General features: G+C 59.4%; 1 protein-coding gene across 3 annotated transcripts; it reads left to right on the top strand.

Moving 5' to 3' along the window:
• The first annotated feature begins 239 nt into the window (after nt 1-239).
• On the top strand, nt 240-13,132 carry STAT3 (signal transducer and activator of transcription 3). Of its 3 annotated transcripts, none has more exons than XM_085561926.1 (24): nt 240-337; nt 3,830-3,976; nt 4,509-4,653; nt 4,802-4,900; nt 5,167-5,262; nt 5,346-5,427; nt 5,815-5,909; nt 6,119-6,270; nt 6,710-6,868; nt 6,968-7,060; nt 7,727-7,786; nt 8,079-8,108; nt 8,235-8,328; nt 8,411-8,458; nt 8,678-8,761; nt 8,852-8,950; nt 9,103-9,238; nt 9,467-9,519; nt 9,607-9,701; nt 9,974-10,113; nt 10,477-10,689; nt 10,919-10,961; nt 11,300-11,412; nt 11,491-13,132. In XM_085561926.1, exons 2-24 carry the CDS (start codon nt 3,849-3,851, stop codon nt 11,544-11,546), a joined length of 2,313 nt encoding a protein of 770 aa, XP_085418052.1. In that variant the 5' UTR covers nt 240-337; nt 3,830-3,848; the 3' UTR covers nt 11,547-13,132. The 3 variants fall into 3 exon arrangements, with proteins under 3 accessions (XP_085418052.1, XP_021388544.1, XP_085418051.1); XM_021532869.3 differs by having other exon boundaries at nt 10,477-10,692; XM_085561925.1 differs by lacking the exon at nt 240-337 and adding an exon at nt 1,155-1,273 and having other exon boundaries at nt 10,477-10,692.
• Nucleotides 13,133-16,318: the final 3,186 nt, after the last annotated feature.

Here is a 16,318-nt window from a genome sequence, read left to right as displayed (position 1 = left end):
TTTCCCGCACGGCTGTTCCCGGCAGTCTCTCCCCCCCCCCGGTCCCCTGCACCGCCTCTGCCTAGCGAAGCCCCGCGGCGGGAGGCGGTGCCATCCGGGAATAGCCGGGGGGGCAGCCCCCTCGCAGCGCGCCGTGACGCACCACGCAACGACCGCGCTGATTGGCTGTCGGAAGCCTAGCGGGGCGGGGCTGCAGGAGCAGCGAGTCGCTATTGGCTGTGCTGCAGTGACGTCACGGAGGGGCGGGGCCGGGCCGCAGGAGCTCCGGTCCCTCGGCGCAGCCGGACGCGATCGCCGCCGTGCCCGGGAGCCGCCGCCCCGCCCGCCGGGACCGCCGGTGAGCGCGGGAGCCGCCGGGAGCCGCCGTCCCCCGGGCCGGCGTGGGGCGGGAGCGGGGCCGGCATCGCGGGGTAACGCGGGGGCCTGTCCCGGCTCTCCGGCACTAGAGGGCCGAGCCGCGGTGCGGAGCGGAGCGAGGTCGGTCTGTGCGGATCTTCCGGGCTGGCACCGCACCCGGCCCGGCACGGGGACGGAGCCCGAACCGGCTTCCCGGAGAGCGAGGAGCGCCGGGACCGGCGTGGCCGGAGGAGGGGCGGCCCGCCCGGGCTGGGCCGAGGCCGGCACGGCCTCGGGGCTCCCGTGCGGAACGAGGCCGGGCCGGTGCGGCTCGTCCCGGCGCTGGCAGCGCCGTGGTGACGGCAGGACTCGGAACCAGGGCTGGGAAGCGAAAGGGTGCCCGGGCACAGCGGGGCTGGAGGGATCTGCGCGCTCAGGGCTGTCACATGCCTCCTGGACTGAGCCAGCAGCCCGGGGCCTCCTGCCCGGCCCGGTGACCGCGGTGCCCCGGTGGCAGTCCCGGTGGGTGCCGGGTGTGTCGAGCACAGCAGTCGAGTTGTGCAGAACGAGAGCTCTGCGGGGGCTGACAGCGATGCCCGCCGCTCCTGCAGCCCGGCGCTGTGTGCGGTGGCTCCTGTCCCCCGGGCCAGCGGACACCGGCAGGGTGGGCTGGCCGGGGTGCGCCCCTCTGCACCGCAGGGAGCGGCCCTGCCCGGTGAGCACACCGGGGAGCGCACCCCGCTTCCACCGTGACGGTGTCGCTGTCACTCCCCCGGTCTTCTCCGTCTGTTGGAGCTGCTGGAGCAGCGCTGGCGGAGCACAGCAGGGCTGTGGGTGGGTGTCCCCATGGTGACAGTGTCACTGGCAGCTGCTGCAGTGGGAGTTTGGCTGGGATGGACCTTGGAGAGCTGTGATGAGGAGCAGCAGGCCGTGGCAGGTGGGTTGGTCGGAACTCTGTGAGGTTGCCCAAAACTGTCTCCCTCCTCCTGTTGTAAATCTCTGCATCGCTGTTTTCCACCTCCAAGGCTGGCTTTGAAATCGCTCCAGAAAAGCAGAGCCAAATTCTTCTAGTAGCCTTTCCAAACTGTCTCTCGTGCTGCCAGAGCCACTGGCTGCCGTGTGGAGCAGTTTTCCATTGGGCTGTTGATGGTTGTGTGGAAGAGGGGACAGCGGGGTGCTGGGTGCCTGGTGCAGGGACTCTCTGAATTGTTCTGTCATGACCCTCTGATGGCACCGTGATGATGTGGCCTGTGCAATGCTGTCAGTGACTGAGCTTCATCCTCCTGTCACTGTAGAGGACGTGGAGTCACAGGCTCCTTCTAAGGCCCTTTCCAGTGACTCCCCCATACACGTTGCCCTAGGGCTCGTTGCTTGTTGTAGGGACACACGTGCAGGGTGTTCCCAGGCAGGCAGAAAGCAGTTGCAGGGTTGGTTCCAGGGCAGCCCCGTTTTGAGTGGGGTGGTTGGAGTGTGCAGAGCTGTCCCAGAGGCTGCAGGTGACACTGTGCAGCTCAGCCTGACTCTTGTGCTCTGCCCTTGCAGGAAGATAAAGAAAGATGAACTTTAGCTCTTGAGCTACTTTTAGCAGCTCTGCTCTGAGCTCTGGACAGCATGTTTACCCTTGAGCTTGCATCATGCCGTGTTGGTCCCGGCCATGTCGGCTGCTCTCTGGCTCCTTTCCAGAGATGGAGGAGAGGCAGACCACAGAGATGGGCAAGCCCAGCGAAATCAGAAAAGTTCAGTCCTTGGATCTTTAACTGAGGCAAGGGTGGCTTCCCGTTGGTGGGGCTGGACAGGCAGAGGCTCCTGTGTGGGGTTCAGGGCTGGCAGGATCAGAGATTCCCTGACAGTGGTGGCTGCTGCTGTGAGGAATGTCTTGGGGACCTTTTCCTCCAGGAATGTCAGAGTGCCTTGGATGTATGCCAGGACAAGCTGGAGTTTAGTGCTGCAAGCTGGCTTCTCCTGCAGCTGTTTGTGGCAGTGGGAAGTGGCTGAGTCCTGTCCAAGTGCTGCTGCCTCGTGGCAGCTTGGGAGCTTTGCTCTTGGCCCTTTGGTGCTCTCAGACTGGGGCTCCAGCACCGCTCTGAAATGCTGAGATTGTGGCTTTCAGGTGGAACATTGCTTGGATCGTGGGTCCGGATGTGGCATCTGGTTCAGTTTCTGCAGCTTGATGGGCAGGTTTGCCTGTGAGCCCCTTGGCACCGGGCACTGCAGGGGCTGCCCAGGTAACTGCTCCCTGTGCCATGCTGCTGCAGCACTGTCCTCCTCAGAGCTGGAAGCACAGCTCTGGCAGGAGCTGGGCTGGGGCAGCAGCTGCTGCTGTTTCCGGAGGGGCTGGTGCAATAGGAAGTGGTGGCTGAGCTCACCGTCCAGGCAGGGCAATCCCTGTGGGGCTGGTGGGCTTTCACTCTGGCCTGGCTTGTGCTTTTGTTGGGTTCCCCCCAGGAGCAGCACTACTCATGCCTCCAGGACTGAGTGGAACGGCTGGAGCCCTGCAGCTGCTGGGGCAGAGGGAGCATTCCCTGAGCTGCAGCAGCTGAGAACTGGCCACAAAGGGCTGAACCCCCTGTGGAATGGGGCTCTGCTGTGCTGCCCCACACACAACCCTGGCCCACAGCTCACAGCCCAGCCCATGGACTGCAGCATTGTAGAGGCTCTGTCACATCAGCCAGGTCTGACTCCAGGGCTGTAGGAATCTGTTGCCTGCAGGACCTTGCATGGCCACTGGCTCTCTCCTTTCGTGTTCACTTGTTGCTCCGTTGAAAGCAGGTTTGGTTCATGTGGACTTCTTTGAGGATTGCACCAGTGGGTTGTAGTTCAAGGTTAATGTCCTGTGGAGGCTGCTCCTGCCTTTGGGGCTGTGAAGTACCAAAAACCTCTCTAACTCCCATATCTGTGCCAATGTCTGTCCCCTCCTGGTGTCTCAGCCCACAGAGGATGTTTCCACTTTCTTTTTTCACATCCAGACAAATGGGGAAGCAGTCCCTTGGGGGAGGAGGCCATGTAGTGATGCTGCATCACTCAGCGCAGGGACCTTTGGGAAAAGCCAGCCACTTTCTGCAGGGAAGTGACTGCTGCTGTCATGTGGAGCTGTGCCTTCATTTGCCAGCACAGCTGGAGTCCCCTCGTTAGTGTCAGTTTGATTTCCATTGATTCAAGTCATGAACTTGAAAATTGCTCCTTCCTTGTTTCTGTTGCTTCCTGGCAGTCTCCGCCTTCCTCACTTACTGTAAGCTCCACAGCCACTTCCCTGCCTCCCAGCAGGGCTGACTAGGGGTGCCTTTAAGACCAAATTAAAGCTTCATTCCTACCTGTTGCCAGTGACCAGCCTGCCTGTGCCAGCTGTCCTGGAGCTCTGTGCCCTGGGCTCGTTCCCTGGCTGTCTCTGGTTCTGGCCAGAGAACCCTTTTCAGGGATTGCAGTAGTCACAGCTGGGTCCTGGCAGGAGGGAGCCAGGAGCCAGCTCTGAGCCACCTGTGTTGCCATCCCTCAGGTCTCTGGAGCTGGCCAGGATGGCGCAGTGGAACCAGCTACAGCAGCTCGACACACGGTACCTGGAGCAGCTCCACCAGCTCTACAGCGACAGCTTCCCCATGGAGCTCCGGCAGTTCCTGGCCCCGTGGATTGAAAGCCAGGACTGGTAAGGCCTTTTGAAATGCCAGTGAGGGGACTTTGCTCATAACACCCATCTGCAGGGCCTCAAGTGGGCTGGAGGAGCTCTGTCGCTTTCCCTGGGCCCCTGGTGATGGGACTGCCCTCTCTCTCTGGTGCTCATGTGGCATCAAGGGAAGCAGGACTGTGCATGGAGTGGGACTCTGTGCACTGTGTTAGACCCTGGGCCAGGAGCAGAGGTGGCTCTGAGGCAGGGGGATGTCCCCATCCAGGGCTGGCTAACACTGACCTCTGTTGTAAAAGGGGCTGACACAGTGATTGCTGGATCCTGTCCTTGAGCATGTGGGACGTGCTCACAGACATCAGGTGCTGGTGTGCACTGTCTGCCTGGTCTACTTGACCAGATGGTGATTAGTCACAAGCCGGATTCAATCTTAGAGATCTTTTCCTTCCTAAATGATTCAGTGATTCTGTAAGTTGCACAGGGGATGGTGGGTGTGAGCAGAGCCCCCCTGTTTTGCCCCTTGCCAGGCACTCAGGGCTCTCCCTCCCCTGCACAGGGCATACGCTGCCAGCAAGGAGTCTCACGCCACGCTGGTGTTCCACAACCTGCTGGGGGAGATCGACCAGCAGTACAGCCGCTTCCTGCAGGAGTCCAACGTCCTCTACCAGCACAACCTGCGCCGCATCAAGCAGTTCCTGCAGGTGAGCTGGGAAGTGCCACCATGCTGGGGGAGCTGGTGAGGGTCCAAGCGATTCCTTGGCACAGCTCAGCATCCACAGCCCTCAAGGATGTGGAGATCCCAGGGGTTGCCTTGTGCCTGCTGACCGTGGGGTGTTTGACCCTTTACAGAGCAGATACTTGGAGAAGCCAATGGAAATAGCTCGCATCGTGGCTCGCTGCCTCTGGGAAGAGTCCCGGCTCCTCCAGACCGCTGCCACCGCAGCCCAGGTCAGTGGCCACGGATCCCAGGGCCTCCATCCTGATTTCTGATAGCCAGGATGCAGCCTGGGTGTTCTGGCTGGGTGTGGTGAGCTGGGTGTCTCCATCTCTCATCTCCTTGACCCTGTGCCGCACTGGAGCTGATGCGGAAGTGAGCAGACAGCTGCCATTGTGTGTTAGGGATGGGTTGAGGACTCTGCAGAGCCTCCTCAGGCTGGAAGGGAGCTTCCCCAGGTTACAGCCCTGTCCTTATGCCCTTCTTATCCGCTCTGCAGCAAGGGGGACAGGCAACACATCCAACAGCAGCTGTGGTGACAGAGAAGCAGCAGATGCTGGAGCAGCACCTGCAGGATGTCAGGAAGAGGGTGCAGGTATGTGTCTGCCTGGGCACCTTCGGCTCTTCCCACCAAGGTTTTTGAGTGCTGTGAATGAAATCACATTTCTTGCCTTGAAGGATCTGGAGCAGAAGATGAAAGTGGTAGAGAATCTCCAAGATGACTTTGATTTTAACTACAAGACTTTGAAAAGCCAAGGAGGTAATGACAGTTCATTAGCATCTGCAAACCACAGTGTGTTCCTGCAAGGAAACTTGCTGGAGAGGTGTTCCAGCCTTCATTCCCAGAGGGAATGTGCTCATTCTCAGGGAATTTGCATGGCAATTGCATAAACCTGGTCTTCTGTTTCTGCCACGGATGCTGCCCTTGAGGGAGCTGAACTGAGCTTTGCTGTAAGCACAGCAGTGTGATGGGGAAGGATTGGCTTCTGTGGGTGCAGGAGAGCCACAGAAGTGCTTGGAGGCTGTGCCAGATTCCTGTTTGGCTCTAGGGTGCCTGCATTTAGCTGTGAAAGTGTTGTGTTGTTGGGGCACTTGAGAAGGTGGGAAGAGTCCCTGTGTGTGGCTGAAGCTTCTCACCTGTGCACAGACATGCAGGACCTGAACGGGAACAACCAGTCAGTGACCCGGCAGAAGATGCAGCAGCTGGAGCAAATGCTGACAGCTCTGGACCAGATGCGCAGGGTAAGTGGGGCAGCTGCCCCTCCACATTCCCCCAGGTGCAGATCCCTCTTCTTCAGGGTCGGAGTTTGGTAGTTCCTGCGTGGCCAGAACCAGGAGCAGTGCAGCAAGCACAGCCCTGAGTGACTTCTTCCTTGTTTCTGAATGTGAAACTTGTGGGTCCGTGGGGGGAAGTCACAGGGTGCTGAAGGTTCTGCTTTCTCCCTTGGCAGGGCATAGTGAGCGAGCTGGCTGGGCTGCTGTCAGCCATGGAGTATGTGCAGAAGATGCTGGCAGATGAGGAACTGGCAGACTGGAAGAGGCGGCAGCAGATTGCCTGCATTGGTGGCCCACCCAATATCTGCCTGGACCGGCTTGAGAACTGGTGAGAGCTGCCTGGGGCTGTGTCAGTGGCCAGAGCAGTGTCAGTCATACACCTGCTGTGGAAATGAGCTCTTGGTGTCTGGAAATGTCCTTGCAAAATGGTTTATGATTGCTTACACATATGAATGTAGCCTGCTGCTTAGACTGAGCCATGATGGCAGGCATGGTGCTGAAAAGGTGTCCCACTGTCCCCAGTTCCATGCCTGGGGGATTCTGAGGCTGCTGGAAAGTTTTAGGCCCTGAAGTCACCTGGGCACATCAGGTTTTGTTTGTAATACATGCTCTAGAAAAATGCTCTGGGCTTGGAGCCACAGACACACTCAGTTCTTGACTGGTTTGGCATGGAGAGTGTGTTCTTGCATGGGAAGAGAAGGGCTCTGCAGGCTGGACAGTGCAGGCTTGGCAGCCAGAGCTAATGCTGGTTCTCCCTGCTCCCCTAGGATAACCTCCCTCGCTGAATCACAGCTACAGACCCGGCAGCAGATCAAGAAGTTGGAAGAACTGCAGCAAAAAGTATCCTATAAGGGTGACCCAATCGTGCAGCACCGACCCATGCTGGAGGAGCGGATTGTGGAGCTGTTCAGGAACCTGATGAAAAGGTGCTGAAGGCAGGCAGGAGCTGCAGGCAGTCCCAGTCATGGCTGTGGGTGGAGGGTGGGCAGCGAGGTCTGACTGTGGTCTCTGTGCTGTTCCTGCAGTGCTTTTGTTGTGGAGAGGCAGCCCTGCATGCCCATGCACCCCGACCGGCCCCTTGTCATCAAGACAGGTGTGCAGTTCACCACCAAAGTCAGGTGGGTCACCTTCCCTGCAGGTGAGGGAGGGGAGCTGAGCAGGGAGGGCAGCCTGGGATCACTCTCTGAAGATGCTGCTGTAGATACAGCCCCCAGCTTATCTGGGGAGCACTGGTGCTGGGAAGGGATGGATACCAGCAGGGATGATCCCAGTGGGCTGGAGTGCTGCCCACATGACTCAGTGCAGGGCTGGCTGGGGATCTGCCATGTTCCTGGAAGCAGCTGGGTTCTGGTAAATCCTGCTGTGAGGGTGGGAAGCATCAGCCCATCCCTGGCCAGCTGCAGCTCAGCCTGGGCCATGTTCTCTGCCAGCCTCCACGGCGGTAGGCTGCTCTGATGCCAGGCTCTGCCTGGAGCTTCCTTGCCCTTTCCCATCTGTGCCTCCATGGCAGCCTCTGGCCCAGAGTAGTGTGGGGGGTGTTTGTTCAGAGCCTGGCACGGGCTGTCAGCAGCCCAAACAAGCTCCTTGGGATGCTCAGGAAGTACCAGCACCTCCCTGGTTTTGGGGACAGGTGCCAGGGCTGACATGTCCCAGACCTGTGTGGAGGTGTACCGAGGGCCACCAGAGGAGCTGGTTCATACTGCTGGCTGTGCCAGGTGCCCTGTGGAGCAGGAGCAGTTTCTGTGCACAGCATGTTCATGCTCTGTGTCTGCTGATTCTTGCAGATTGTTGGTCAAGTTTCCAGAGCTGAACTATCAGCTGAAAATCAAAGTCTGCATTGACAAGTGAGTCCTGTGCTTCCCTTCCAGTGGCACTGGGTGGGCTTACTGGGATGGGACTGATTCCTGCTGCTCCTGGATTGGGCTCAATCTCCACAATGAGGGCCAGTATGGCCCCCAGTTGAGGGGGAGGGTGCAGAGTGGTGCTGAGTCCTGAGGATTCACCCCCATGTGGGGGGGAAGGCTTGTGGGACTCATGGGACTCATGCTGTGATGCAGCTAGCACTGCACATCAGCTTGTCTGCATCAGGGTAGGAAGGCCACTCCCGTGACCTGGTGTCTCTTTCCCATTTTCTAGGGACTCTGGGGATGTTGCAGCACTTCGGGGGTAAGTGCACTGTGCACTGTTTGCTTTGCTCCTTTCTTCTTGGTTCTGCTTTTTTTTCCTGGCCAACATCCTACCACACATTCACTCCAAGACTGCCCTGTCAGCCACACTCTTTCCTCTTCCCAGGTCCCGGAAGTTTAACATCCTGGGGACCAACACCAAGGTCATGAACATGGAGGAGTCAAACAACGGCAGCCTCTCAGCAGAGTTCAAACACCTGGTGGGTACCATGAGCTCCTGGGCTGCTCCTGTGCAGCCAGGTGTTATTGTGGTGCTGCTGCAGCCTGTCCCTCTCTCTGCAGACCCTGCGGGAGCAGCGGTGTGGGAATGGAGGCCGAGCCAACTGTGATGTGAGTGTCAGGGGCCCTGGGAGGGTGGCTGGCCATTGACAGGGGCAGCTGAGCTGGGAGGGGATGCAGGAGCCCTGCCCTGAGGCAGGGGGTCCGCCAGCACTGGTTGGCACATTGGCAGCTTGCCAGGCCAGCCCAGCAGCCATGCTGGGTCTGGTGGTCGTGTGTTGGGCTGAGGGTGGGTGTCTTGGGGTGCTCATGGTGTCCCCTTCTGCCCAGGCCTCGCTGATAGTCACCGAGGAGCTGCACCTCATCACTTTTGAGACAGAGGTGTATCACCAGGGGCTGAAGATCGACCTGGAGGTGAGGCATGGGTCACTGCCTTCCACTGCCACGGGCCTGGGTAGAGCCCTGGGATTTATCCCAACTGATGGTGACATCCTCTCTTTGCAGACCCACTCGCTGCCTGTGGTGGTTATCTCCAACATCTGTCAGATGCCCAATGCCTGGGCATCCATCCTGTGGTACAACATGCTGACCAACAACCCCAAGGTAGGGCTGGTGTGGGAAGGCAGCAGGGCAGGTGTCAGGATGGGGGTGTCACGGTGAGAGAGGGAAACTGAGGCCAAGGAGCAAGGCTGAGGCAGCACCTGGCCGTGCTCCTGTCCCATGTCCTACTCAGGGCTGTGTGTTCCTTCGTGCAGAACGTGAACTTCTTCACCAAGCCACCCATTGGGACCTGGGACCAGGTGGCAGAGGTGCTGAGCTGGCAGTTCTCCTCCACCACGAAGCGTGGGCTCAGCATCGAGCAGCTGACCACACTGGCAGAAAAACTGCTGGGTAAGTGTGGGGTGACGTGGCAGGTTGTCCTGCCCATCCCTGTTGTCCCCTGGCGTGATTCCCCACCTGTACATGTCATCCAAGAGTGAGGTCCTGTGTTTGGCCTGGGAGCTTTTGGCTTGAGTAATTTTCAGGTTCTTGGTTTTCTCCCAGATGGCACAAACCCTGGAAATTGTGTCTTTGGAAGGACAGCTCTATTTAAATGGTTATGTTCCTTTTCCCTCCCAGGACCAGGTGTGAATTACTCTGGCTGTCAGATCACCTGGGCCAAGTTTTGCAAGGTAGAATTTCCTTTCTTCCCTGAGCACATTCCACTGGCTGTTCCCTTTTTCCAAGCCGTGCTAGCAGCCTCTCTGCCTTTTCCTCAGGAGAACATGGCTGGCAAAGGCTTCTCTTTCTGGGTCTGGCTGGACAACATCATTGACTTGGTGAAGAAGTACATCCTGGCTCTGTGGAATGAAGGGTGAGTGCCAGCCCAGAGCCTGAGGTTAGGCTGGGCCTTGGAAGGGGTCCCATGGGTTCCACCCTGATGCCATGGGGTGCCTTGTCCATGTGCAGGTGTGCTGTCCTGGGATACTTTTTGCTGGTTCAGACTGAAAACTCGCCTGGGAATCCATAAAATGTCAATGGCCAGGCTGAGTTCTGTTGTTGGGTAGAGCTGGCAGGACTTATATCCTGAAGGAGCTGCTCCTGTGCCCTGACCCATATTTGTTGTTCTTGCTTCCTCCTGCCCAGGTATATCATGGGCTTCATCAGCAAGGAGCGGGAGCGAGCCATCCTGAGCACCAAGCCCCCAGGGACCTTTCTTCTGCGCTTCAGTGAGAGCAGCAAGGAAGGAGGCATCACCTTCACGTGGGTGGAGAAGGACATCAGTGGTACGAGCTCTACCCTTGCTACTCTGGGTGTCTGGCTTGATATTCCAGGTTCCAGAGGGGTCTTGGATGCCCTGATAAGCATTTGTCCTTTGTCCTTGTCCCAGCAAGCTGTCTGCATGGGTTAACTTCTGAGCCTGGCCAGCCTTAGCTGGTCTTTGCCTTCTGGGTGTCTGTGCCCATGTGCTGCCCATGGGGCAGTTTCATATGGCACTGACACAGTCAGGTCCCAGTTCTGCCCCTTGGTCTGCTGTGTGCCTGGTAGGGCTAAACACAGCCCCAGGCCCATCCTGTCCCTACTGCTCTGGGGGTGACTGAAGGCAGCCCTGCCTTTGTTCTGTGCCAAACATCTCCTTCCTTGCACAGGGAAGACACAGATCCAGTCGGTGGAGCCTTACACCAAGCAGCAGCTGAACAACATGTCGTTTGCGGAGATCATCATGGGCTACAAAATCATGGATGCCACCAACATCCTGGTGTCCCCACTGGTGTACCTGTACCCAGACATCCCCAAGGAGGAGGCGTTTGGAAAGTACTGCCGCTCTGAGAGCCAGGAACACTCGGAAGCGACGGACTCAGGTAGTCGTTGACTTTCTGTGGCTCCTTTGTCACAGGGAGGCTCTGGGGATAGCACTGGCTGTCACCAGCCAGGACCCTGTGCCATCCCTGGAGGGCACAGCCACAGAGTGGGACCAGCCATGGGGTCCTGTTGGGTATGGTCAGAGGGTGGGCACTGCCTGTGTTCTGGGGGGCAGAGAGAAGGATTCGTCCTGGGGTGGCTGATGACGAAGCTTCTCCCTCCTTGCAGGTGCTGCTCCGTACCTGAAGACCAAGTTCATCTGCGTCACCCCGTGAGTGTTTCTGGGGATTGTCTGTCAGTGCTTGGGGGGTGTTTGTGTGCTCAGCCTTGCTTAAGGGAAAGGTTTCCTTCCTTTCTTTCCACATCTATCTGAGCTTTGCTTGGTTACTGTGGGGTTCCCAGCCTGGGGTGACGGTGGGGGCTGAGCTAGGCTCCGGCTGCTGCCCAAACCACAGCCCTGTTCTTCCCCTCCGGGGCCCCTTTCCTCTGGAGAACTCTGGGGGCTGCTGGGCCGTGCCCGGGGGGCCCCTCAGCGGGTAGAGGGGGTGTTAGATAGCTCTTGCCGGGCTCTGACTCCGGAGGTTTGTGTGCTTCTTCTCCCTTGGACAGCACCTCCTTCAGCAACACCATCGACCTGCCCATGTCCCCGCGCACCCTGGACTCACTCATGCAGTTCGGCAACAGCAGCGAGGGCGCAGAGAGCAACGCGGGTGGGCAGTTCGGTGAGTCGGGGGGGGCTCCAGGGGGCCCTGGCTGCCACCCCGCACGGGCCCCGTAACCCTGGCTGTGTCTGCCCGCAGAGTCGCTGACCTTCGACATGGAGCTGACCCCAGAGTGTGCGTCCTCGCCCATGTGAGGGGCTGCGCCGGCGCGCGGGGCCCTCCCTGGGCTCAGCCTTCCCACCTCCAGAGCGCTCCCCCGGATTTGTCCCACTCGGCTGCAGCTGCTCCAGGCCTGCCCTCGGCCACAGCTGGGGGCCAGGGTCCCTGAGTGGGTTCAGGTCCTCACCTGACCCAGCAGCGCAGCCCCTCTCTGGGGTGGTGCCTCTCACCTCTGGGGGAGGGGGATGAATCTTTTTCTATTTCCTTCCATAACAGTTTTCTATTATTTTTTCTCATTCAAGTGCCTATTTGCCTCCGATTGCAGCCACAGCTCCCACAAACTCTTCCACAGCCCCAGTCCTGCTGCTGGAAGCTGCTGCCCTGACTGCCCGCACCCAAACCCACAAGACCCTACAAGTCTGGAATTGCAGAGGGGATTGGCCATGTGGCAGGGTCTGCCCTGCTGCTCCCAGCACCTCCTAGAGCTTGCAGGGTGCTGGGCTGAGTCCCCTCTCTGCACCCACCTGGTTTTAGAGACCTCTGGCCAGGATGACCAGTACAGGGCTTGGAGCTGCAGGTGGATGTATCCAGGTTCTCCCACCCTTGACTCAGGAGGCACTGCCCCTGCTGGACTCAGCCTGGGGTTTGCTGGGAGCCCAGAGGTTCAGGAGCTGTTTGTGCTTGTCCCCAGATTCCTGCTTTAGAGTGGTCTGGCCAATGCTGGCAGCCCGGGCTCATTTTGGGATGGCTGGTATCCCTGGGGTAGGGCAGTGCTGCTACCCAGGAATGGCACCTGTGTGTGAGCAGCATTTGCAGCTGTGGCCCATTCTGGGAGCTGGATGAAGCCACAGGGGCTGTCCTGCTTCCCTGTGGCCAGGCTGGTGCTGGGAGCTCGGTCTTGCTTCCAGCACTGTGCCAAGTTAGACCTCTTGGACCCTGGGGAATTGGGGGAACCAGCATGGCTGACAGTGGGGCACCTGGCCTGTCCCCTTCTTTCTGGGTTATGAGGGGCCAGGCATGGGGTCCTGCAGCTTCTTGGGGGCTTCATGTGGCATTTGTATTGGAGGTTGGCCCTCACAGTTAAGGTGGGAAGAGGCAAGAGTTGAAGGGAGCAGGTGGATGTGAGGAGAATAACATATTGTGGGGCAGTGCAAGACAGTGACAGGGGTGTTGTGAAGAGCAGGTCTCCTGACTTTTGGGGGGTTGGTGGTTGTGGTCCTGCATTTAACAAAACTGGGGGAGCCCTCCTGCCCTTTCCATGCAATGGGCAAACAGACACGGATGAGCAGTGGAGGGGTGGGGGAGGCAGTGGCAGAGCTGCTCCCTCCGAGTTGCATCACAGCTGGTGGGCAAGGAGCAGGAGGGCAGGGGGGAGGATCCCCATGGCTGTGGGGTCTGAGCAAGCCCCTCCAAGCTGTGAGGAGCAGGATGGGGGGTCCGTGGCTGGCCCTGGGGATGCTCAGGGGCGATGAGGGCCCTTTGCCCCTCTGCTCGCTCGCCATAGCTGCCTCCAGCCACAGTCCCTGGCAGCATTCAATACTGTAAAAAATTTTATTTTTTGTATATTTTATTGCTGTATCTACAGGCTTTAACTTTCTCCGAAATAAAGGCCCTGAAGCGACGTGCTCTGGGGTGTGAGCTTGGCTCTGCCTGCGGCACCCGCCTGACCCTGCTCTGGGAACTGGGGCCTCTGTCGGCGCAGCGCGGCCGCGGCGCCGCAGCCGCGGTTTGCTGCTGCGACCCGGCTGCGGCACCTGCCCGGCACGCGTGGGCAGCTGCCCCATAGCGGGGCCTGCGGGGCCCTTCCCGGGCGTGCGGGGGGCAGTCGCCGTGTCCCAGCCCGTGGTTGCTCTCTCTGCCCCAGAGACGCGCCTGGGTCTCCTCCACTTGTGTAAAGGAAATGCCGGTGCCAGCGTGGGAGGACGTGGCGGCGCTGGGGCCCTGCTCTGGCTGCTCTCGGCTGTCTGGGGCTGCAGAGGGGCCCCTGCGACTGCTGCTGCCCCCGGGGTCCATGAGCTGGGGCTGGGGGCAGCAGGTCCCAGGCTCTGCAAGGCACGGCTGGATGGGTGTATGAGGCTGGGAGCGCTGGCTGGTGACAGTGACGCACTTTGCACCCTGGTGGATCCCACCCCAGCACATGCACCCCTAGCCCTCTACAGTACCATGGAGAACAGGATCATTCCAGGTTTTGTGCTCTGATGAGGCCAAGAGGGAGAGATTATTTCTCTGTCAGAGCAGGATTAGGGGGATTGTTCATGCAGGTCATGTGGAACTGGCTGTGCTGCATCATTTGAGGCGCTGGAGGTGCGCTGGAGCCTTCTCTGCCCTCTGTGTGCCCTGGAGCATCCTGCTCAGGTCTGAGCTGACCATGTCCCTGCTTTGGGAACCGGCCTCACTCCAGGTCCCTCCATTTCTCTGTCAAACCAACCCAGGGCTCTGCCCAGACCCCACAGTCCCATTCCTGCTCTTAAGGCAGCTGTGTTGGATCATTGTCTATCTCAGTGGTGCAGCCCAGGGTGCTGCAGGTGAGGGGCAGCTCACAAAGGAATGAGGCCCAGCCCGCTGGCAGGGACCCCCTTCTGGCCTGGCAGGTACCAGCTCCCCTCTGGCAGCTGCAGGATGGAGTTGAGAACCCAGGACTAAGGAATTTCCTTACTCATTTGCAACCCTTGGGGTTGCCACAACCATGTGGTGTCAGGAACATGGTGTTTCATTCCCCATTCCTGCAGATCAGGGGTTCTTTATCTCCCTGGGCCCACTGCATTCCTGTTGGCACCTGCCCTGCTCAGCCAGGAGCAGCCCAGGCGCCGCTGCTCCCAACTCTGAGTTCCTGCTGTGGGTAGCAGCAGGCTGGCAGCTTGGCAGCTCCTGGAGCCTGGAGAAAGTGCCCAGGGAAGGTCCCTGTGCTGGGCTGGAGAAACCCCTGCAGCACCAGCAGCAAGTGGGGCAAGGGACTCTTGCCAACATCCTGTCCCCCTCCTTCTGCCCCGTTGGGCTGCTGCCCTTGTTGTCTGCCTGTGCTGGGGCAGAAGGTTGTTTGTGGCTCCAAAAGGAGGTCACGGGGTGGCTTTGCTCCTTGCCCAGAGCTGCTGCACAGTGGGGAGGAGTGGGGACGGTGTCTGAGCCAAGCGTGCAAACGGATTAGGGGTTTCCAAATGCAGATAATCCGCTTGGGATGCGGACACTTGCATGACGGGCACAGGGCGGCCCCGTGGGGATGGGCAGCCACCTGCCAGGGCAGCCCCAGACCAGGGGCAGTCCAGAGCAGGCGCTAGTGTAGAGTCCCACTGGTACCTGGGGTGTGCAATATTGACAGTTCCTTGGGAATAAGGCAGCAGACGGGGATTAGAGAGGCCACAGTTTATCCCAGGGCCAAGCAACTGAATGAGCAGGGCTGCAGTGAGGGGTGGGAGGCAGAAAACCCCGGGACTCGGTTGCTACCTGCCTGAGGGTCACCTCTGCCCTCCCAGGTGCTGGGTAGGATCTTCCCACAGCAACACATGCTGAGCTGCAGAGCACATGCCACTGCTGCCCAAGCCAAGAGCCATCCCAATCCCTGCTTCCAGTGCTCAGAACACAACAGTCAAATAAATATTGCATCACACTCAGATAAATACACAGCAGAGCAGAACCAAGCAGTGGCAGAGGTCAGAGCCGGAGCTCCGGCACGGTGTGATCTCCAAAAACACCACCTCCCAGCCATTCCAGGAGGACACAACCTGCCCGTTTCCCTACAGGTGTCACATCCTGGCTCAGAATGCAGCATCTGGCTGTGGTGGCACCAGCACCAAGGGCTCTGCTCACCCCGACATCGGGTGAAGGGCCCTGGCCCTGGTGCAGCCACTGGTCTGGGCCGACCTGTGGCAGCACATTTGTGGCAGGAGTGGCTGGGACTGAGCGGTTACTGTGGCAACCTGAGCTCTGCGAGGGAGAGCAGGGATGCAGGGAGAGGACAGGGATGTGCAGGGATGTTGGGATGCACCAGCGTGGGGTGGGGGCCAAGTGCAGCCCCTGATGGTTACGCTCCTGCTGCCCCCAGCCAGCCCTGGCACTGGGGTGGGCATGAGATGATCGTGCCCTTGTCCCAGCTGGGCTGTGGGTGCTGCAGGGCTCCCTGTGCCCTCTCAGGTGCAGAGATACTCACTGAGCTGATGGGGGGTTCTGGTGCCCTCTGCAGACCCATTCGGGCTCTCGCTGTCCTGTCCTGGCTGTTTCAGTACCAGAAACTGGATGTTCTTTCCTAGCTGGAGGAACTATGGAGGAAACATTGCCCAGGCAATGGCACCGCTTGGCTGCTGAGGCCAAGTGTTTGCTGGGTTGCTCCCAGCCATATTCGAGTGGCTGGAAGCAGAGGTTTCCTGTGGAAATTCCCCCTTGGACAAAATGTCATTTCCGGTTTTTGCTGGAGCTGATCATTCCCTCCCGCTGGCACTAGGCACCATCAGGCTGAGCCTGTGCCAGTGACAAGCATCTCTGGTGCCCCGCTCGCCCTGCCCATGGCTCCAAGGCGTGTGCTGCCCATGGGTGGCCGGGTTCTGGCAGGGTCTGTGCTGCTGCCCTGTCCCCTCGGCTGTGGCCTCACTCTGCACCAGCAGCGGGGCTGGAACCCCGCAGGGCCCATCCCCACTGCTTCTCCAGTGGGACCTTTGTGGGGAAATGTGACTCTGTGACTAATGTGGGGATTCATCTGTGTCACATTAGCTGGGCTGGATTATCACAAGGGGGTTTTGTTTTGAGACCTGCGAGTGTGAGGGTTGCAAAGCAGGGATGGGATGGGGCTGGGCTCTCCCATGAGATGTCCTGCTCC

The sequence above is a fragment of the Lonchura striata genome, chromosome 27 (assembly GCF_050655825.1).
Source record: "Lonchura striata isolate lonStrDom1 chromosome 27, ASM5065582v1, whole genome shotgun sequence".
Taxonomy (NCBI): Eukaryota; Metazoa; Chordata; class Aves; order Passeriformes; family Estrildidae; genus Lonchura; species Lonchura striata.
This window is presented reverse-complemented; position numbering and strand designations above follow the sequence as displayed.

Coding starts and splice junctions, on each gene's coding strand:
- STAT3 (XM_021532869.3), top strand. CDS start 3,849: ATGGCGCAGTGGAACCAGCTACAGCAGCTCGACACACGGTACCTGGAG. Junction 5,428..5,814: donor GACTTTGAAAAGCCAAGGAG/GTAATGACAGTT, acceptor ACCTGTGCACAG/ACATGCAGGACCTGAACGGG. Junction 9,702..9,973: donor CTGGCTCTGTGGAATGAAGG/GTGAGTGCCAGC, acceptor CCTCCTGCCCAG/GTATATCATGGGCTTCATCA.